The sequence below is a fragment of the Eschrichtius robustus genome, chromosome 1 (assembly GCF_028021215.1).
Source record: "Eschrichtius robustus isolate mEscRob2 chromosome 1, mEscRob2.pri, whole genome shotgun sequence".
NCBI lineage: Eukaryota > Metazoa > Chordata > Mammalia > Artiodactyla > Eschrichtiidae > Eschrichtius > Eschrichtius robustus.
Genome location: NC_090824.1, coordinates 194,411,411 through 194,433,912, shown reverse-complemented (window position 1 = coordinate 194,433,912; position 22,502 = coordinate 194,411,411). Strand labels below are relative to the sequence as shown.

The window sequence follows — 22,502 nt, the reverse complement described above, 5'->3', positions numbered from 1 at the left end:
AATAAATTTGTCGTTTTTGGTTTTGTGCATTTGAATCTCTGGGAGGACAGCTGCTGATCCAACATAAAGGTAGTTGGAACCTACCTGTAACATCTCATTTCATCTTCAGAAGATCAGTGACTGATTTCCTTGGTAATCCGTTTCAGACTTTCTTTTGAAGTTGGGAAGATGAGTTTTACATTCCTTTTTGTTCTCTTTTATGGTTATGAAAGGACTCTTTGCATGTGTATACAGAGTGTCACCTTTGACCTTTCCTATGACAAAGCAGTTTTCCTTTTAGATAAGAACACATGAAAACACACTTCTGTTTAAAGGCACAGTATATAGAGAAACTGAATTCAGTGCAAAGGAGAAACAAAACTTTTAACTGTTGCTGCATGAGCAGACTGCTTTTACAGCGGTATCTGCTCCTGGGAATCTAGACGGGATTCTGTCTACAGAGCAAGCTCCTTTGTGTGTCACTCCTCGGCGTAACTTTAGCAAGACGACTGCAGTTACACGATAGAGCCCTTTTTTAGGGTGTTCAAAAGTTGGACAGCTCAGCTTTACCATTAATGCATTCCTCTACATGTATCCACACAGTTTTAAGGAAACGAAGTAAAATGATGCTTTATAGATCTTATTTATTATAAAGAAAATTCACTTCTTTGTATCTTTAATTACTGTGTAAAAGTCTTGGGAGTTGGAATATCATTAGATTCACAGTTGGGCATTTTGTAAAATAGGAGGGTTTTCCTATGTATTAATGCGGTTTAGTCATCCCAGCCATTTATCCGAAGTAAATTTTAGAGTTTGTGCATTTGTTTAAATTTCATGCCTTATCTGCTACAGAAAGGAAATGGATTTAAGAGCTAAAGTATTAATTTTCATAACTTGTCATGTTTCTGTATTGGTTTTTATGAATTTTTTTCTCTTAGTTATCTCAGTCATGTCAGTGATGTCACCCAGCTTACTGAAATTAGTCCCTCTTTCCATTTGAATTTGTTTCTTATAACTTTTTGTTACAGTAGAACCCAAATAATTGTCCAAACAAGATAAAGTATCGCTGATATAAAGGCCTAAAGGCGTTCTGTTATGAGTCAAGTCCATGAGTTTTCATTAGAATCAGCATTGAGGAGTCCACATCTCTACCTGGCCGTCTAGAATTGATGAAAATAATTGTAGCAAATGGAGTGGGTAGCAGAAAAGGCCTTATAGCATATACTTAATGTATGATAGTAAGTATTAACAAGTTTATGATTTTGTTTGTTTTCCTGTGCTGTTGTTTATGTTATCATCTGCCCAGATTGTGATCAAAATCCTGCTCAGCATTCATGGTCCAGCCTTGCTTGACATCTTTTGTGATGTGATTGCTGATTCTCTTACTCCCTTATGCTCCTGTAATTTCTTTAAACTTTCTACCTTCTTGTGATCAGGGGTACTACCGGATTTATCTGCTTTCCCCCAGTACCTAGTAGAGCAAACACTGGGCATGGTGCTAAGTACTGTTGAAATGCAAGGATTAATAATACATTATAGGGACTTCCCTGGCAGTCCAGTGGTTAAGACTCCACGCTTCCACTGCAGGGGGTACGGGTTCAATCCCTGGTCGGGGAACTAAGATCCCGAATGCCACGCCGTGCGGCCAAAAATAATAATAATAATAATACATTATAATAGTTTACTAGGTAATTCTACTGAGTGTTTGCTACGTATCAGGCACTATGATAAGCATCTTACATGCATTTGTCATTCAATCCTCAATGCAACCCTGTAAAATACGTTCCGTTTTCATCTACATTTTATACTCTGGGGCCAGAGAAAAATAACACCTACTGGCTAAAGCAAGGATTCTGTCTCCCGAGCTTTTAGCTACTTCTGTCCCTTAGGAAAACAAACAAATTATTATTCTAGTGTGAAACAGACTGAAAGAGGGGAGGGGTGTGCAGAGGGATGATACTTGAATTAAAGGACATGATGTGTATTAGACTTAGATGAAATGAAGAATGTAGTCTAGTCTTGGGAAAAGAGTAAGCAAAAAGGCAAGAGATGTGGGATGGGAAACTTCGTGCTATATTTGGAGAACAGTAATTGGTTCAGTATGGCTGAACCATACTCGTTGTGCTAGGAGATTAAGATGGAAGCAGAAATTGGGATCAGGTACAGTACCAGCTGAAATAATCATTTCTCCCCAGACCATCTTCACTATACTATGTTTGCATGCTTATCTTGATATGAAAGGCTAAACATGAACATTCAAGTCATGAATGTAAAGCCTATTCGTGGAAGTAGAACAGTTACTTAATGAACAGTAAGAACTTCTCTGTGAAGCTTGATAAAACTTAAGAGTATTAAAAATTGAATATTTTCACTATTTTTCACAGTCAAACCTTGTTTAAAATAGTAGGAAAGGAGGTAGGATTTGGGGGAATGTAGGGTCAGGGAGGTCCCTCACTTTGCATTTATACTAATCCAAGCCTACCAAGCTTAGATGACCAGTGTTGTGTGGACTGCAACGTCAGTCATCTTTCTAGGTATCCAGACAGACGTGTGCATCACCTCCAAACTCTGCATGTTCAGAGTCAGTTCATTCTCCCATCAAAGCTGATTTCCCTGCCTAACTACTCCTTGCCTCTCACAGTTCTCAGTCCTCTTCAGCTCTTTCAGTTCCCCTTGTGCTACGCTAATTCACATCTTTCTGCCTCTCATGATTCTGTTCCTGCCAGCTAGAACGTCCTACCCTCTTTTCTCTCTCAGATGAGACCTAAAATATCATCTTTGTAAAACCTAGTAAGGTGATTAAGATATCATTATATCTGCAGATGTGTCAAAAGAAGGCATGTTTACTAAGTGTTAGAGCATTTGGGGAAAAAATATAATATATTCTCTAAATCATGGGTCAGCAAACTATGGCCCACAGGCCAAATCAAGCCCTACCACCTATTTTGTAATTTATTGGAACACAGCCATGTGCATTTGTTTATATATTGTACCATCTTGCTGCCTATGCATTGTATTATCATGCTATGTTATGGCCTGCAAAGCCAAAAATATTTACTTTTTGGCCCATTACAGAAAACATCTGGCAACCCTTACTCTAAATGAACACCTGTTAAACCAGAGTATGCCAGGAGTTTTCCCTAGGCTTCATCTGATCTTTCTATATCAGGCCAGGCCTATTCAAACAAGAGCTAAGAACACATTCTCTGAAGCCTGATTTTTTTATATGTTCATAACCAGAGGCAGATGATAAGCAGTAAACATTTTATTAAGTTTAATTTTTTTCTACAGAAGCATAGTATATTTTTTATTTGTAGCACTTGGAACTTAGAGATGAGGCATCAGGTCGTTCACGTTAATTTTTTTTTTTTTTTTTTGCGTTTTCTGAAATCTTTAATGCTGGAGAATTTGATGCGGACCTTTTTCTCTGGCTAAAAATGGAATCTTCCTTGTTCCCCCAACTTTATAAATGGTAGTAATTTTCCAAAACTTCACTTTGTAGGAAGATTAAAATGATGCTTCATTTATATTCTCTGCCACCTCTTCCCCCAAAAGAGTGTTTGTTTTATTTTGACCAAGAAAAACAATATTCCCTTTCCTTCTGTTTAGATCATACTTTTACTTAATATTTAGAAATTTTGAAGTAGTGTTTTAAAACTCATTTCAAACTGTGCCTCATCACTTACTAGTAATAAAGGTTGAAATGCAGCAGATGGTGAATAGGAAGAATGACTATATCTTCATCTTGTGTCTCCAAGTGTTCCCCCTTGCGTAAAATCTCATTTACAGCTGTATATCTTCTCCTCCATGAGAATTTCAGTGACAGTACTCATCCACAAGTTCCAACAGCCATTCTAAAGGGAAGAATTGAAAAAAGAAAGGAGAGTTGGAAATAGTTCATGGGGCTAAAGCTTATTCTGGAATACATGTAGAAATGTTTGCAGTTCAGGTTTGGGAGTGGTAAAAGAAGCTAAGGAGTAATAATAACGATAGTCCTGTGCTAGTAATTGCTCCCTAAATCTGAGAGCTGACGCTGCAATCCTAGCCTTGGTATAAAGGTAATTATAGAGCTAAGACTGTCCTGGTGATGTATTGGACAAAGAAAAGCGCTTTAAGAAATATTGTTAAAAATAGGTTAAATGAACAAATTTAACCCAAGAATCTGGCAGTATTCTACGAGAATTTTAAATGCCTTCTTTCTTTGGCCCAGCAATCCTACTCTGGAACTCTGTCCTGCAGATACTACTGTTCATGTATGAAATTACATGTTCAAGTTTATTTGGTGCAGCATTGGTTATGGCAAAAGATTAGACACAATCCAAGTGTCCAGCAATAAAGGACTGGATCATAAAATCAGAAAGGCATTGAAGGTTGAACCAGATGAAAGCATGTCCCTTGACATGTGTATTAGCTACAAAATAACATTGAAAATGCACGAAAAGGAGACCCTAAAAGTTGCTAACACGGGATGGTAAAAGGGAAATAATTGTACATTACCAAATTTTACTGTTATAAAATAACAGATTTTTTTTTAAAGATGGTTCTATTTTTTTTAATTAATTAATTTATTTATTTATTTATTTTTGGCCGTGTTGGGTCTTCGTTTCTGCGCGAGGGCTTTCTCTAGTTGCGGCGGGTGGGGGCCACTCTTCATCGCAGTGCGCAGGCCTCTCACTGTCATGGCCTCTCTTGTTGCGGAGCACAGGTTCCAGATGCGCAGGCTCAGTAGTTGTGGTTCACGGGCCCAGTTGCTCCGCGGCATGTGGGATCTTCCCAGACCAGGGCTCGAACCCGTGTCCACTGCATTGGCACGCAGATTCTTAAGCACTGCACCACCAGGGAAGCCCATAAAATAACATTTTAAAAAGTATTTTATCATTTATTTTAACACATTAAAACTGTGTAGGAGCTTGTATATATTCCATTGTTTTGATTCCCGTACCCATTTGATTTCTACTCCTATATGAACCGAACATACTATTGAGGTGTTCAGGCATGGCCCAGTAAGAACTACTCTAGGGGCTTCCCTGGTGGCGCAGTGGTTAAGAATCTGCCTGCCAACGCAGGGGACATGGGTTCAAGCCCTGGTCCGGGAAGATCCCACATGCCGCAGAGCAACTAAGCCTGTGTGCCACAACTACTGAGCCTGCGCTCTAGAGCCCGCGAGCCACAACTGCCGAGCCCATGAGCCACAACTACTGGCCCGTGTGCCACAACTACTGAAGCCCACGCACCTAGAGCCCATGCTCTGCAACAAGAGAAGCCCGCGCACCACAGGGAAGAGTAGCCCCCACTCACCACAGCTAGAGAAAGCCTGCATGCAGCAACGAAGACCCAACGCAGACAAAAATTAATTAATTAATTAATTAAGTTTTAAAAAGGAACTACTCTAATCGACTCTTAGAGTTTATTCCTTCATCTTTGAGGTAAGGGTGGGATGATTAGGACAAAAGTTAATTAGTACATTTCTTACAAAAATGTATTCCCACAGAGAAACAGCAGTTTAAATACTTTTTAACTTTTATACCCCACGACTTCTTTTTTTTTTTTTTATTGAAGTATAGTTGATTTACAATATTGAGTTAGTTTCTGGTGTACAGCAAAGTGATTCAGTTATACAAATATATATACTCTTTTTCATATTCTTTTCCATTATGGTTTATTACAGGATATTGAATATAGTTCTCCATGCTATACAGAAGACCATGTTGTTTATCTATTTTATATATAGTTGTTTGTATCAGCTAATCCGAAACTCTGAATTTATCCCTCCCGCACCCCCTTTCCCCTTTGGTAACCATAAGTTTGTTTTCTGTGTCTGTGAGTCTGTTTCTGTTCTGAAATAAGTTCATTTGTATCATATTTTAGATTGCACATGTAAGTGATATCATACAGTATTTGACTTTCTCTTTCTGGCTTAATTTAGTATGATAATCTGTAGGTGCATCCAGGTTACTGCAAACGGCATTATTTCATTCTTTTTTTATGGCTAAGTAGTATTCCATTGTGTGTATGTGTGTGTGTGTGTATATATATATATATCCATTCATCTGTGAATGGGCATTTAGGTTTCTTCCATGTCTTGGCTATTGTAAACAGTGCTGCTATGAACATTGGGGTGCATGTATCCTTTCAAACCATGGGTTTCCCCAGATCCATGCCCAGGAGTGGGATTGCTGGATCATATGGTAGCTCTATTTTTAGTTTTTTTAAGGAACCTCCATACTGTTCTCCATAGTGGCTGTACCAACTTACATTCCCACCAACAGTGCAGGAGGGTTCCCTTTTCTCCACACCCTCTCCAGCATTTATTATTTGTAGACTTTTTAATGATGTGGCCATTCTGACCAGTGTGAGGTGGTACCTCATTGTAGTTCTGAATCCATTTCTCTGATAATTAGCGATGAGCAGGTTTCCATGTGCCTGTTGGCCATCTGTATGTTTTCTTTGGAGAAATGTCTATTTAGGTCTTCTGCCCATTTTTTGAGTGGGTTGTTTGTTTTTCTGTTACTGAGTTGTATGAGCTGTTTGTATATTTTGGAAATTGAGCCCTTGTCAGTTGCATCATTTGCAAATATTTTTTCCCATTCTGTAGGTTGTCTTTTTGTTTTCTTTATGGTTTCCTTTGCTGTGCAAAAGCTTATAAGTTTGATTAGGTCCCATTTGTTTATTTTTGCTTTTATTTCTATTGCCTTGGGAGACTGACCTAAGAAAACATTGCTATGGTTTATGTCAGAATGTTTTGCCTATGTTCTCTTCTAGGAGTTTTATAGTGTCATGTCTTATATTAAAGTCTTTAAGCCATTTTGAGTTTATTTTTGTGTATGGTGTTGAGGGAGTGTTCTAAGTGCATTAATTTATATGCGGGAAGGCTTTCAGCTTTTCACCATTGAGTATTATGTTGGCTGTGGATTTGTCATAAATAGTTTTTATCATGTTGAGATATGTTCCATTTATACCCGCTTCTTAAAAAGGATTCAAGATGGTAAAAAGGGATGCTTGGAAACTTGTTCTCTGATGAGGTGTGTGTGAGTGAACACAATTCCAGGCAGATGCTTGGACCAGATTTATGAATAGAGGAAAACAGTTAGAACCTAGATTCTAGTTTCATGTCAGTCAAGTGTAGAGTTTCATAATAGTTAATATATGTGGAGTAAAGGTTTGTGAAGAGTCCAAGATAACAGTGAATTTTGTGCTTATTTTTGGTAAATTGTAATATTGCTTACTTTGTAAAGAAACTAGTCATGATAGAGAGTTAGTTTTATGGGAAAAAGAAATCCGCCTTTTGGATATTTCCTTCAATAAAAGTTAAAATTCTGAACATGCAGAACTTGATTATTGATCTGTGCCTAGGTATTGATGTAACATACTTCCTAAAGTAGTAAATTTCAAATGCATTCCTATGTAATTGTTTGCTGTCATATCTCTGGATTTAACTTTTAAATATTTGAAAACTAGAGTATGCTTCCAGTTAGATTTTTTACTTGGACAGTAATATAAAGCAAAACTATCAGTCATTATTTTCAATGCCATGATATTGTAGCTCGTTGATAGCATGCTTTTTCATGTTTTCAGGATATGGCTTTAGTTGCCCCTGAGGCTCCTTCAGAACAAGCCAGAAGAGTTTTTCAAACTTACGATCCCGAAGGTAAAAGATTTTATTTTTTATTAACATTGACTCTGTGTTTTATATCTTCATATGTTTGAAATATATTGATACTTCCCTGAGTTTTATTTTTAAAGAGTTATGGGATTATTGAAAGAAATGTAGCTTGTATTTCTTGAAAATTTTAAATAGGAAATGGTGAAAACGGGAACCAAAAGAAATAGGAAAATTCAGTGATCATATTTTCACATGGTATAAGGGTTTTGTGTTTCTTGTCGTACTAAAGTTATGATTACTTGAATCTTGACCTCTGATGGTGTTAAACAGGGAAAAATACCACCTCTTGAATAACTTTTCAAAGAGCTTAAGTCATTTATTTATTTATTCAAATGAATAAATATTTCAGAATATTTCTTTTTTTAATAATTGAGATATAATTGACATATAACATTCTGGAAGTTTTAAGGTACACAACATGTTGCTTTGATATATTTATATATTGCAAAATGATTACTATTTTAGCATTAGGTATAACACCTCTATCACATCACATAATTACTTCTTTTTTGTGGTGAAAACAGTTAAGATCTGGTCTGTTAACAATTTTGAAGTTTATAATACAGTATTGTTGACTATAATCACCATTGCTGTTCATTAGTTCTCCAGAACTTATTTATCTACTAGTTGCAAGTTTCTACCTTTAAACAACATCTCCCCAATTAACCTACCTCAGGCCCCTGGTAACCACCACTCTACTCTGTTTTTACAAATTCAGCTTTTCTAGATTCCACATATAAGTGATATCATACAGTATTTGTCTTTCTACGTCTGATTTACTTCACTTAGCATAATGTCCTCAAGGTTTATCCATGTTGTCACAAAAGGTAGGATTTCCCTCTTTGTCATGGCTAAATAATATCTCATTGTGTGTGTGTACACAAGCATACACACTGTAATCTTTATCCATTGACAAACACTTAGGCTGTTTCCATAGCTTGGCTGTTGTGAATAATATTGCAGTGATTGTGGTTGTGCAGATATCTCTTTGAACTACTGATTTCACTACCTTCAGATATATACCGAGGAGTGGAACTGCTGAATCATATGGTAGTTCTGTTTTTAATTGTTTGAAGAATCTCTGTACTGTTTTCTTTAATAGAGATACCGTTTTATATTTTCACCAACAGTGCATAAGGTTTCCCCTTTCTCCACGAACTCACCAACATTTAATCTCGTCTTTTTTTTTTTTTTTGGCCATGCCATGTGGCATGTGGGATCTTCCCTGACCGGGGATCAAACCCGTGCCCCCTGCATTGGGAGCACGTAGTCCTAACCACTGGACCGCCAGCGAAGTCCAGTCTCTTGTCTTTTTGATAAAGGTCATCCTAACAGGTGTGAGGTGATACCTCATTGTGATTTTGATTTGCATTTTCCTGATGATTTGTGATATTGAACATTTTTTCATATACCTATTGGCCATATTTGTATGTCTTCTTTAGAAAAATGTCTATTCAGGTCCATTGCTAACTTTTTAATTGAATTATTTATGTTTTTGCTCTTGAGGTCTTTATCTATTTTGCTTTATATATATTTTGTGTATTAACCTTTTATCAGATATATGGCTTGCAAATATTTTCTTCCACTCTATAGGTTGCTTTTTCAATTTTATTATTTCCTTTGCTGTGCAGAAGCTCTTTAGTTTAATGCAGTCCCACTTGTTTATTTTAGTTTTGCTGCCTGTTCTTTTGCTGTCTTATCCAGGAAATCACTGCCAAGACCAATGGCAAGGACCTTTGTCCCTACATTTTCTTTTCGTAGCTTTACAGTGTCAAGTCTTACATTTAAGTCTTTGATCCATTTCAAATTGTTTTTTGTGAATACTGTAAGATAGGGGTCCAGTTTCATTCTTTTGCATGTGGATATCCATTTTTTCCCAACTCCATTTATTGAAGAGACTATCCTTTCCCAATTGTATGTTCGTGGCACTCTGATCAAAAATTAGCTGACCATATATTCATGAATTTATGTCAGGGCTTACTATTCTGTTACACTGGGCTATGTGCTTGTTTTTATGCCAGTAGCACATTCTTTTCATTATTAGAGCTTTGCAATATAGCTTGAAATCAGGTAACATGATGCCTCTGGCTTTGTTCTTCTTTCTCAAGATGGCTTTGGCGGTGCAGTATCTTTTGCAGTTCCAAATAAAGTTTAGAATAGTTTTTTCTATTTCTGTGAAAAATGTCATTGGAATATTGGTAAGGATTGCATTGACTGTGTAGATCACTTTGGGTAGTGTGGACATTTTAACACTGTTAATTCTTGATATAATCCATGAGCACAGTGTATCCTTCCATTTATTTCTGTTTTCTTCAATCTCTTTCATCGGTGTCTTACAGTTTTCAGTGTCTTATACCTCTTTGGTTAAACGTGTGCCTGAGCGTTTCATTGTTTTTGATGCTATCGTAAATGCAATTGCTTTTTTAATTTCACTTCAGATAGTTCTTGTCGGTGTATAGAAATGCAACTGATAACAATATGTTGATTTTGTATCCTCCAAATTTACTGAAATCATTTTTTCTAACAGGCTTTTAGTGGAGTCTTTAGGGTTTATATATAAGACCAAGTTATCCACAAACAGAGATCATTTTACTTTTACCTTTCCAGTATGAACGCCTTTTATTTCTTTTTTGTGCCGAATTGCTATGGCTAGGACTTCCAATAATATGCTGAATAGAAATGGCAAAAGTGAGCAATCCTGTCTGTTTCCTGTTCTCATAGGAAAGGATTTTAACTTTTCACCATTGAGTATGATATTAGCTGTAGGTTTGTTGTATATTACACTGAGGAACATTCCTTCTGTACCATATTTTTTAGTGTTTTTATTATGAAAGGATTTTGTATTATATCAAGTGCCTTTTCTGCATATTGACATGATCATACAATTTTTTTCTTTTATAAATGTGGTATATCAGATCTGTTGATTTGCATATGTTGAACCATCCTTGCATACCTGGAATAAATCCCACTTGCTCATAGTGTATGGTCCTTTTAATCTGCTGTTGAATTCAGTTTGCTAATATTTTGTATCTGTATTTATCAGGGATTATGATCTGCAGTTTTCTTTTCTTGTAGTGTCCATATTTGGCTTTGGTATCAGAGTAATGCTGGTCTCAAAGTGAATTTGGAAGTATCCCCTCATCTTTAATTTTTTGGATGATTTTTAGAAGGATTGGCATTAATTCCTCTTTAGTTGTTTCGTAGATTCACCAGTGAAACCATCTGTTCCTGGACTTTTCTTTGTTGGAAGGTTTTGGATTACACTGTCAGTCTCCTTTTTGTTACTGCTCTATTAAGATTTTCTTTGTCCTCATGAGTCAGTTTTAGTAGGTTTTATGTTTCTAGAAATTAATCAGTTTCTTCTCAGTTGTCCAATTTGTTGGTGTTATTGTTCATAGCAGTCTCTTCTGACTCTTTGTGTTTCTGTGGTAACAGTTATAATGTCTCCTCTTTAATTCTCTCTGTTTTGTTTATCTTGTCAAAGTCAGCTGTTAGTTTTATTGCTTTTTTCTATATTTCTGTTCTCTATTTCATATATCTCCGTTGTAGTTTTTCTTTTTTTAGTTCCTTAAGGTGTAACGTGAGGTTGTTTATTTGAGGTCTTTTTTGTTTCTTAATGTAGGCATTTATCAGTATAAACTTCTTAAAACTGCTTTTGCAGCATCCCTAGGTTTTGATACATTGTACTTCCATTTTCATTTGTTTCAAGATATTTCTTGGTTTCCCTTTTGATTTCTTCTTTGACCCATTGGTTGTTCAGGAGCATGTTGTTTAATCTGCATATATTTTGCATTTTCTTCCTGTTGTTTATTTCTGGTTTCCTGTCATTGTGGTAGGAAAAAATACTTGGTGTGATTTCAGTCCTTTTAAATTTGCTAAGACATGTTTTATGCCTTATCATGTGATCTATCCTGGAGAATCTTTTATGTACACTTGAGAAGAAATGCATATTCTGCTGCTGGTATATGGAGTGTTCTGTATATGTCTGTTAGGTACATGCAGTCTGAAGTGTAATTCACATCCATTATTTCCTTACTGATTTTCTGTCTGCATGATCAAACTGTTGTTGAAAGTGGGGTATTGAAGTCCCCTACTTTATTTCATTGCTCTCTGTTCTCCCTTCAGATTTGTTAATAATCATTTAATACATTTAGGAGCTACAATATATGGTGCATATATGTTTATAGTTGTTATATCCTCCTGATACATTCATCCCTTTATCATTACATAATGACCTTCTTTGTCTCTTGTTACAGTTTTTGATTAGAAGATATTTTGTCTGACATAAGGATGGCTACCCCAGTTCTCTTTTGTTTTCCATTTGTATGCAATATCTTTTTCGTCTCATCACTTTCAGCCTGTCCATGTCCTTTAAGCTTAAGTGAGTCTTTATAGACTCACATATAGTTGGGTTTTGTTCTTTTATCCATTCAGCCGCTCTGTGTCTTTTGACTGGAGAAATAAAACCATTTACATTTAGAGTAAATGTTGATAGGTAAGGACTTATTACTATTGCCACTTTGTTAATTAATTAATTAATTGTTTTGTGGTTCTGTAGTTTCTTTCTTCTTCTTTTGGTTTCTTTGTGACTTGATTTTTTTATAGTAGTATGCTTTGATTCTCTTCTCTTTATGGTTTGTCTGTCTATTATAGGTTTTTGCTCTTTGGTTATCATGAGGCTTTTGTAACACATCTTAGTCTTATAATTATTTTAAGCTAACAACAACTTAACTTCAATTACATAAGAAAGTTCAATGCATTTACGTGACCTCCATAATTTATTTTGATGTCCCAGTATACATCTCTTTCTATTGTGTATCCATTAACATAATATTGTAGATAGAGTTATTTTTAACCCTTGTCTCTTGGCCTGTATGGTAGAGTTCAAAGTGATTTACACACCACCACTACAGGATTTTTATTTTTTTCAGGTGTAAGTGATGTTTAATATTATATTACTTTCACGTGCACAACATAATGATTTGGTATTTTTATGTATTGCAAAATGATCACCTCAGTAGGCCTATTAACATTGATCACCATACCTAATTACAAATTTTTTTATGTGTGTGATGAGAACTTTTAAGATTTGTTCTCTTAGAGACTTGCAAATAATCAATAGAGTATTATTAACTATAGTCACCATGCTGTACCTTACATCCCCATGACTCACTTATTTTATAACTGAAAGCTTGTACCTCTGACACCTTTCACTCATTTCACCTACTCCCCCACTTTTGGTGTTAAATCCAAAAAGTCATTGCCAAGAGTGATGTCATGGAGCTTACCACCTGTGTTTGCTACATAATACGAATTTTAATGTTTCTGGTCTTACATTCAAGTCTTAACTCAAAATAGATCATATTTTGTGTGTGGTGTAAGATAGTGGTCCAGTTTGCCCAGTACCACTTATTGAAGAGACTGGCCTTTCTCCATTGTACATCATGGCTCCTGTGTTGTAAATTAATTGACCATTTAAGTGCACGTTTATCTCTGGGCTCTCTGTTCTGTTCCTTTGATCTGTGTGACTGTTCTTAGGTCAATACCATACTGTTTTGATGACTATAGTTTGGTAATATAGTTTGAAATCAGGAGGTGTGCTACCTCCAGCTTTGTTCTTTTTTTCTCAAGATCGTTTTGGCTATTCATTCGGGGTCCTTTGTGGAGCAGTATAGTATCAGAGCCAGGGTCCTAGGCTCTGGTGCATACAGAGCTACCACAGTAGTCCTGAGGTACAGGTGCACTTGCTGCAGATGTGGCACTGATGTCTGCGGTATACATACGTACAGCTCTTCCGTGGACCTGGGACCTGAGTTTCAGGGGCTCCCCATAGCGGCTCGCTGGCGTGGGGGTGTGCGACAGCGGCACAGGCCCTGGGATGACAAGCTGTGCTGGTGGCTTGGGCCCAGGCTGCAGTAGCAGCATAGACTGGGCATGGTGGGTCAGAGTCTCACTTTTGGCCCCCTGCGGCAGTCACGAGGCAGCAGCAGCAGCACGGCTGCAATGCTGATGTGTTAAAGCCGAGCATCAGGAGCGGGGCTCAGGGCATTGCAGCCTGGTCTTAGCAGTGACGTGTCAGAGCCTCAACCTGGGATGGGGGGTGATGGAGCATCCTTGAGGATGACGGGTCAGAGCTGTAACCTGGTGTCCAGTAGGCGGGGCCCAGGGCAGCAGACACTGTGCTGGTAATGGTGGGACAAAGCCATGACCCTGAAACCATGGGTGAGGCCCAGAGCTCCAGTCCTGCATATGGTGAGGTGCTGAGGCGCACCTCATTCCAGAGAGACTGGGGTCCCTGAGGGCAGGTCTCCTGCAGCGACGGCTCTAGCCTCTGGGAGTAGGTGCAGGGCCTGGGGAGCACTGTGGGCAGCTCCGTCAGCTGGGAGCGATGTTGGTAGGAGACCACTGCAGCAAAGGCTGCACATGTCCCCAGTGGAGAGGCCTGCAGGGGTTCTCCTTTTCCCCGTGTGGTGAACTTCCTCTGAGGCCATCCCTCCGGGTGCCAGGCTGCTCTTGACTGGGTAATGGCTTGACTCAGGTAGTACACTTCTGTACTGTCCTGTGCAGTTATCCTTGATTTATTTTGGAGCTCCACAGGGTTTTTTGCTGCTGCTTTCTAGCCCAGTACTTTCCCTGGGCTGTTTTCTTCAGTTTGTGCTGTTTGTTTATTGTTTTTGTTGGTTTCTTGTGTGGGAGACATGAGCTGGGGTCTCCTAGCCCTCCATCTTGCTGACGTCACTCCCCAGAATATTTCTGTATAATTGATTGTGCCAGAAGAAAATACAGAAGGAGGATAAGAAAAATCATCTTTAGGATGCTCTTTTGAGCCTGAGCTTATTAGCTTCTCTACCGCACTAACAAAGGTTGTCTTAAAAGTTCACATATATGTCACTGTAATGTCAACTCTGTCATTGTTAGCTAGGTTATTTTAATCGTCTTTGCATTTATGTACTTCGATAATGGTTATGACTAAACTATGATAGCTAGCTCACTGACTTTTCCAGTATAACTTTAAAACTGAGCCATGCCTTACGTTCCACTGTAAATTACCATGAAGGAGCCTACGTTGTTGGGTTAATCCTTATCAACTCCTGAATGGACTCAGTTATCTTTATAAATACACTTTCTTCTGTCTTGAAATTTTTAACTCTTGGAGATCTACTCTTTCCATCTCTGAAAATTTCAGTCATACAAATTCTCGGAATCTTAGTAACCATATAACTTTAGTTACTTTTCAGTCTATAAATCTGTTTTCTTATATATCAGATGATAATAACCACCTGTTTCTTGAGAGTCCTTATGAAGATTAAATGAATAGCATTGTAGAAAGCACCTGCCCAGTCCTTAACACATAGTAGGTACTTTATAAATGTGAGTTCCTCTCTCTCTACACCTCAAGTTAATTGGTGCTGGTATTGGTGAGTTAACCTTCAGTTAGCTTCTACCACTGTGCCTTTTCCCTACCTTAAGAAAAATAAATGTTGCTTTCTTCTTGGAATTAATAATCTTTTAAACTTCCAATAACATTTCATTCCAATAACATTTCATTCTAAGTCTTTAGAAGTAAAAGTAATTTACTTCTTTATATTTTCCCACCACTGAACGAAATTCGTCTTATAGTAAGTTAACAACTTCAGCTGGAATCATTGGGATATGCAGCACATTGAACTATGTCATGGAGGGTGACAAATACAGTCATTCTCTTACCAATATGAATCCTCTGATGGAAAAGATAGGAAATAAATCATTTCTATTCCTAAATGCTTTTAATATATTTTGAGTTAGGATCAAACTTAATCAAGTACAGTTTTTGGAAACTGTAGCAAGTTAAAATGAAAATAAGATTGATATAAATAATATAAGATTAAAAGAAATGTGATCAAAGTGAACTGAGATTAGCTAGAGAGCTATCATTGAAGACCTGAGGAGGTACGATCACGTTGGCAAATGGAAGCACAAAGAAGAGAAAATGATACCCATGAACACGAGGTAGGAGATAGAAATTTATATACAAGGAATAGCCAGCAAAGTGTTTGACTTGAATGGAAAGACAGGACACAAGAAAAATAATTAGGTAGCGTTTACTAAAGAGAAGTGATGCTTAGAGGCAAGTGGTTATTGGAATAATCAAGGAAATTAACGGTCAAGGCTTGGATTTATATTTTAAAGAAATATATTTCAGAAAATGAGTCGGGCGATTTCCTGTGGCATACCCGCCTCTTAAGGATTTATTTAAAGTATTTGGTTTTTTTCCCCTGCCATCTCTCACCCCGCTTCTAGATGTTTGCCTTTTCTATACCTCATATCCCAGTGGAGAGTGGTCGTGAAGTGGTATACACATACATGTGTAAATGTCTGCTCTGTTTCAAGATATATTAGGTGACATGTTTCTACCCATATTGATAATAGTTACTGTATGAGAGGAGGATTCCTTCTAGAGTGGAATACATTATAGGATGAAGTATGTAAGATGACATGGATAAACTGGGTATCTTTCCGGAGTTTCCAGTCAGGTCTTTATAGTGCTGCTTAATTTTGATTTGAAATGATTGTCCAAGATATCAAGCATCCTTTTACACCCAGTGTAACCACTACAGACCATTCTCAAACCAAACGTATGGCTTTTCTGTAATCTGCCTTTTTGGATCCCTCTGCATTAGTTTCTTTAGTGAGAATTTTAGAACTGAAATTGAAATTGGATGCGAATGAGTTTCTTGAGAAAGGAAATGTACAAGGAGGGTATCTTTTTGTCTTTGTCTACTTTTAACTATTTTTAATTTATTGGAATACGGATATGATATTGACTGTCATTCCCACTGAGCAGTTAGTCTCTACTTCAGAGTCTTTAGGATCTAAGGAGCTCAATAATTATTTTGATGCCAAGCATACATATAAAATAAGTTCAAAAATATATTTTTAGCTGTTAGTTTCTCCTTTGTAATACTTCCAGAATTTTAATTTCAAGCAGGACCTTGACATACCATCTCTAATTACGTGGTCCCTTTAATGAAGAATCCCAAATTCAGGAATGGAAATGAACACTAGTGTGTGTGCTCAGATCCTAAAGAGAATCAAGTACTGGTCCTCTATAAAGTGTTACGTATGGGCTTCAGAGAAAGTCCATAGTTTTGTTTCCTGGGGATTTGGGTTGGGGGGGGGGTGGTGTTTTTATGTTTTGTTTTGTTTCATTTTGTTTTTTACATCTCTTTTGTGGGGGAAAGTTTGGATATTTGGTTTGTATTCAGATACATTTTTTATAGTAATTTTTAAAAATAATGAAAGAGTAGGGACAGAGGTAAATTGATCAGTGTGATCAAAGATACTGGACAAGAGAGGAACTTTGGAGTGCCTCCAGGTATCAGAAAATGGCTTTCTAAAATGCTAAAAGCATTCCAGTGGGTATCAGACAACCTGGATTTAAATCCCACCTCTGTAAACTCAGCTGTGTGATGTTGGGCAAGTTCCTTAACTTCAGTTTCCTCAGCTGTAAGATGGCCTTTGTATCTACTTTACATCATTATTCAGGTACTCAATAAGTTGACCATACTGTTGTTTAAAAAAGAAAAAAAATCCAAAACTGTGTAGCATAGAGCTTATTCAGTAATCTCCAAAGAACTGAATTCTACACAGATGGTATTTGAAATTTTTAGCATCACCCGTAATGAGGTTTGTTTTGTTTTCTTCTCTCTCTCTCCCTCTTATTCTCTTTCTTCACTCTGCCCCGTTGTAGACTTCATCAACCCTGTTTGGACAAGGAGTATATATTTTGATTTTAAAGAGCCCTTGTATTCTTTTTAGGTTGCTAAAATATATTGACAGCATCTTTTGTCTGAATGATTTCAGTGTGGTACATTTTTTTACTCTTTAAGACTAATTTTACTTGTTGTAGATAGTTTAGTATACACCCATCCTTAGACATTATCTAGAAGTTGCCTTTTGTTTAATTCTGTCTTTTCTCTTCCTTTTAAATCACGTCATCTTCTCTCTACCTTTGCGTCCCTTCCGTCACTGCCATTCGCCTTGCTGTACCATTCTCTTCACTGTTTCCTGCTGCCCCAGCCATAGTTTTTTTGTATCCTGTGCACCATGTTTGGTTTGGTTTGCAACTTTCCCATCACATAATTGAAGTGGTTCTGTAGGACAGGCCATAAAGCAGCTACTCATTTCTTTGTAAACTTCATAGGTACAATTCACAAAGCTGTTTTTGGTTGAACCATGGCGCCTGAACAGAGCAGTTTGTTTAAATCTGAAGTTAGGATTAGCTTGAATAATTGTAACAAACGTTATTGAGCAGCTACTTGTGTCAAGCACCGTGCTCGGCCCCCGGGTCATGGCATTCCTGCTGTCCATGGCCTCCGTTCACGGGGCCAGAGGCACGAAGCAGCAGGGAGACACCAGTGCAAGCGCAACTACGAAAATGTCCTAACCTTGCCTCCGGGCAAAAGCCACATACATTTTTTCACTAAGAGTGCTATTAAATTGTAGGGATATGTTATTATAAGCGTCAATAATAATAGCTAGGTAAAGTATGATACAACATTGAGTAAAAATAAGATAATTTGTTAATTTTTTACTAAAACCAACAGCATTTAAATTCTCCTCAACTTGATCTTGATTGTCTCCTCTGTTCCTAAGGAACTGTACTCTTTCTCACCTGCAGGGGTTTGAAAACGTTACTGTCCCCAGTGCTGGGTCCCCATCTCCTCTCACGCTGTTTCTTGTCCCGCTGTGGCCTCCTGACACCTGCTATCTCCTGCAGCTCTCCCTTCAGCTGGTGCCTCTGCTAGGAGGCCTGCCAGTCTCCCCCCACCCCGTCTTTCCCAACGGGAATCATGATGGGTCCTTCCTTCTCCTTCGAGGCCAGCTCGACTTCTTCACCATTCTGAACTGGTCCCCCTACCCAGCAAACTGCTAACTCACTTCACCGTTGCACCCCTACCCAGCGCTGCTCTGCGCAGAGTTCCTCTTCCCGAGCTCTAGGAGCTGGGCGCTTCTTGCCATCTGTTTACTGGGTTTTAAAGAAACAAAAAAAACCCCTCTTTTTTAAATTTATAAACGAACAGCTTTTGTCCTCCTTTTCAAACGTCTTAAACACAATTTAACTGTATGTGAATATTGACACCGTAGCTGCGTTCCGTCACAACCGCGGGCAATGCCCCCTTGCCCTCCCCGCCCATCCTCCCCATTCTTCTGAGCTTGAAAGCCTGTACAAGTCCATTTTATATTCATGTGGTTAAATTACCGATGCATTCAAGTTCTACTTTTTCCTTTGGTGCTTCTTAGGTCGGCTTGAGCAATCAACAAATTGTACGCTCAGATTTCCTCTGCTCTTGGTATTGAGGTCTTCTTATCACTGTGTCTCTGTTTCCATATTCTCTGAGGAACCAGCTGACTAAATACTAGATGGCGTTGAGTTTCGATCTGCTTAGACTTAAGGCTGCTTTTTCTAAAGAATTTGTCTTGACAGGTATGATTATTAAAGAATAAAGTAATTTCAAAATCAGTGTTTTAAAAAGGTAAGTAATTCCAAATCTCCTCTTCTAATCTTGGGTGTATTAAAAGTCTTTGAGGTATTGAAAAAAATGATTCTGCAGTCTCCAGTTATAAAATACTGTATGTACAAAAACTAGAGTCACTGGCTTGGTGTAGTCATTGCTGTACTCCAGAATGTCTGTGTTTACAGGTTGTAAATCTCTTAGACCCCTTAAAAATGTGTTGGAATGTTTAAGCTTGAGGTTAATCACGTTTGAGTTAAAGAGGTCATTGTGTTGTTTTCCTAGTTGTTGTTTGTGTCTGTATACAGCCCATTAGCCCTTTCTGGGGATGGGAGCTGCGTCTCGGGTTACAGTAAGAAGAGAGAAGGCTGCCTGCCATTCAGTGCTTCAGAAGAATATTGTAATACACACTGCTTCTGTCAAGTGGATACACATGATAGCCCATAAACATAGAAACCTATCCAGATAACTGTTCCTGGTTACCAGTAGCCAGATCAAGCCTGTTTTACACTTGGAAATGCTAAGCTTTTAGCTGTGACCTAACTAAGCAAAATGAGTAATTTTCTACCTTTCAAACTTATCAAACTTAGGCTTACAAAGCTTGAATATTTTTCACAGGTGCCTTCAAACAAGTTTTTTTATTCTCTGTACCTTCAATTATTGGTAACTTGACAAACTGGAATTATTCTAAATGTTCACTTTCTAAAATTATATTTAGGATAATTTTTAATTATCCTAAATGATTCTTAGCCTTTTAGTCAAGGCCAATCTGTCTTCACATGGGTAAGCATGTGCTTATGAGGTTTAAGAAAAGACTTTTAAAAAAATCATAACTTCTTTATTTCCTTGCTGGTAGAGGACACACTATGTGCAGGAAGAGCAACTACACTTTATAGTTTGATTATAGAAGCAGGGCTTTTGGACATCTCCTCCTCCAGGACAAGATTTTTTTTCTTTTTTCTTTAATTATCCTAATCCCTGAAAAGGTTATTGTGTTGGAAGTTGATTTAAAGCTGACACAGTCTTCAGGAAAGAATAAATGGGTAGAGGAAGTCAGGCATTGTACATTTAAGGGAATCAACAAGTCGCTTGTTTATAAGTACTGTGATTTCAAACTGCCCTACAAGCTTTTTGTGTGTGTCACGTTCTATTGCATCATCTGAGTTTGGGCCATTTACCAATGCTATTTCCTCATCGAGCCCAAGAAAAGGAATATTTTCCATAAACTACTCTGCATCAACATTTGATTCTACTCTGCATTCCAACTTTGAATTTTTTTCCCTATTAAATCTATGGCTTTTATTTAAATCAGGTCTGTTGATTTAAGTCGAGAGATATCTTTTCTTGACCGTATATTGTCAGAGATCTAAATAACAATGGATCATGAACATTCTTGCAAGAAGCTAAAATAACAAACATTGCGACAAAAAAGAATTTACTGGTAAAGGTTTATTTTAATTGGATAACTAACTGTTAGAAACTTAAGTAGAAAAAAATTTGTATCATTTAAATTTGTAAGCCTGTTTAAGAAGTAATTTGGCTTTCAGGTTTCCTTGGAGTTCTCAGGGAGAAGTCATGTGGTTCATTTTTGTATTAGAAAACTAACCTTGAAAATAAATCTTTGCCTATGTGCCCAAGAAAACTAAGAGAGTACCTAATAACAATATTGTGCCCAAAATAAACTTAATATGCTGTTTCTTAATTCTTTGTATCCCTCTTATGTGATTCTTCGCTGGAGTCTGTCTGAGCAGCAATAATAGCATTTCTTGAAGTAAACTTAATCCAAATTGTTTCTGTAATTCTTTTCCAGATAATGGATTCATACCTGATTCACTTCTAGAAGATGTGATGAAAGCATTGGACCTTGTTTCAGATCCTGAATAGTAAGCTACATACAAAGTATTATTTAACCAACTCTGATTCTGTTAAGTGTAAAACATTATACACACATTATTGCCTCTTTTTTAAAAAAATCTAAGCGTTTATGTATATATGAAGCATAGCACTTTATATTAAGCAACGATTTAGGAAGCAGTCAGACCAATCAGTATTATAGCAGAGACTTGACTTACCTAAAATGAGCTTCCTTTCCCACTCTGCACTTATGGTCTAGTTTTTAAAAAAAGGGTCCTAAAAATATAAATGCCTTTCTCCATATTAAATATGTTTTTTCTCACTGAAACTTTTTCCATATTTTGAAATTTTGTGCATGTCTTTAGTACCTTCAGCTAAAGTAGTGACAGTTATGTAGAATGTCTATATTGCTAGTCATCCTGCTTAAATAACCAGCAGGCCTCTGACATTCAGTCTTAAAGACCCTGAACATTCTAAATGATCTGAAACCTTTGTAAGTGGCCCCAGTATGTTACAGAATATAATTTTCAGTATTGCCTAACACTAATATCAGTCGTTGTCTTCGTTAATGTACATTATTACATCTATAACTTCTTGCATAAATTTGGGATCTTTATTATCCATGGGAAAATATCTCTCTGGTTAAGTGGATAGATCTTTTAATCAAATCTGGTAATCAAATATATAATAGATTGATCAAATATAGGTGATTTAAAAATCACGTTTGATCTACACTAACTTTTCCTTTTTCTGCACAGTTGTTGTTTTGTTTTGTTATTTCCCCCTTCTGAAAATGTATCTGACAATGAACAAACTTTCGCTTACAAACATTTAAGGAAAGGATTCAGCAAAAGCAGCATAAAACATATTGTTACACAGTTTTTAGAACTTGATCCTGTTCTGTTTGTTTTTAAATAAATAGTTAGGGTGTGTTTTCTTCGAAAGTAAGAAATACATATAAACATTTGCAAACTAATCACATCTGAATTAGTATGTCTGAATGTCAGTACCTAGCACTGTGATGTTACCCTTACTTAGTAGACATAATTGTTGATTCCAACTTAACTTAAAGAGGAGAAATTCAGAGACAGTTGAACTAGTCCAATAAATGGTATAATAGTAACTACCATATTTCTTCTCAACTGATTACCAAGTGGAGACCTTGTTTACATTGCTCTAATATGCAAAAGGGAATTGAACTGAGGTCATTTTGGTTACTAACAATTCTTAAGATGGGAAGGAGGAAAAAAAAGGCAAAGTTGGTTTTTTTGTTTCAGATTCTTACGTAGATGCCTATATGTCATCTACTTAATTTTCCTTGTTTCATCAGAATACATAACATACCCTGAATTTTAAAGTTAGCACAGTAGAGTCAAATTGTTTTTCTAGAAGTAGCTGAAAGATTGCACTGAGTTATTTATTCGGTCCTTTGGTCTAGTCACATTTATAATATGTGATGGCCCATAAACTAACAGGGCCTTATCAAGGATTAATAAATTATATTAAATATA

The 22,502-nt window shown here is 37.1% G+C and overlaps 1 protein-coding gene across 3 annotated transcripts in view; it reads left to right on the top strand.

Annotated features, from left to right (window-relative positions):
- The window catches only part of MINDY3 (MINDY lysine 48 deubiquitinase 3), an 89,177-nt gene that overhangs the window by 58,228 nt on the left and 8,447 nt on the right, over window positions 1–22,502 (top strand). For all 3 annotated transcript variants that reach the window (XM_068561970.1, XM_068561980.1, XM_068561974.1), the window contains 2 exons: window positions 7,555–7,627; window positions 20,948–21,020. In XM_068561970.1, the coding sequence (XP_068418071.1) occupies window positions 7,555–7,627; window positions 20,948–21,020 (146 nt within the window). The remainder of the gene's footprint in view (window positions 1–7,554; window positions 7,628–20,947; window positions 21,021–22,502) is intronic.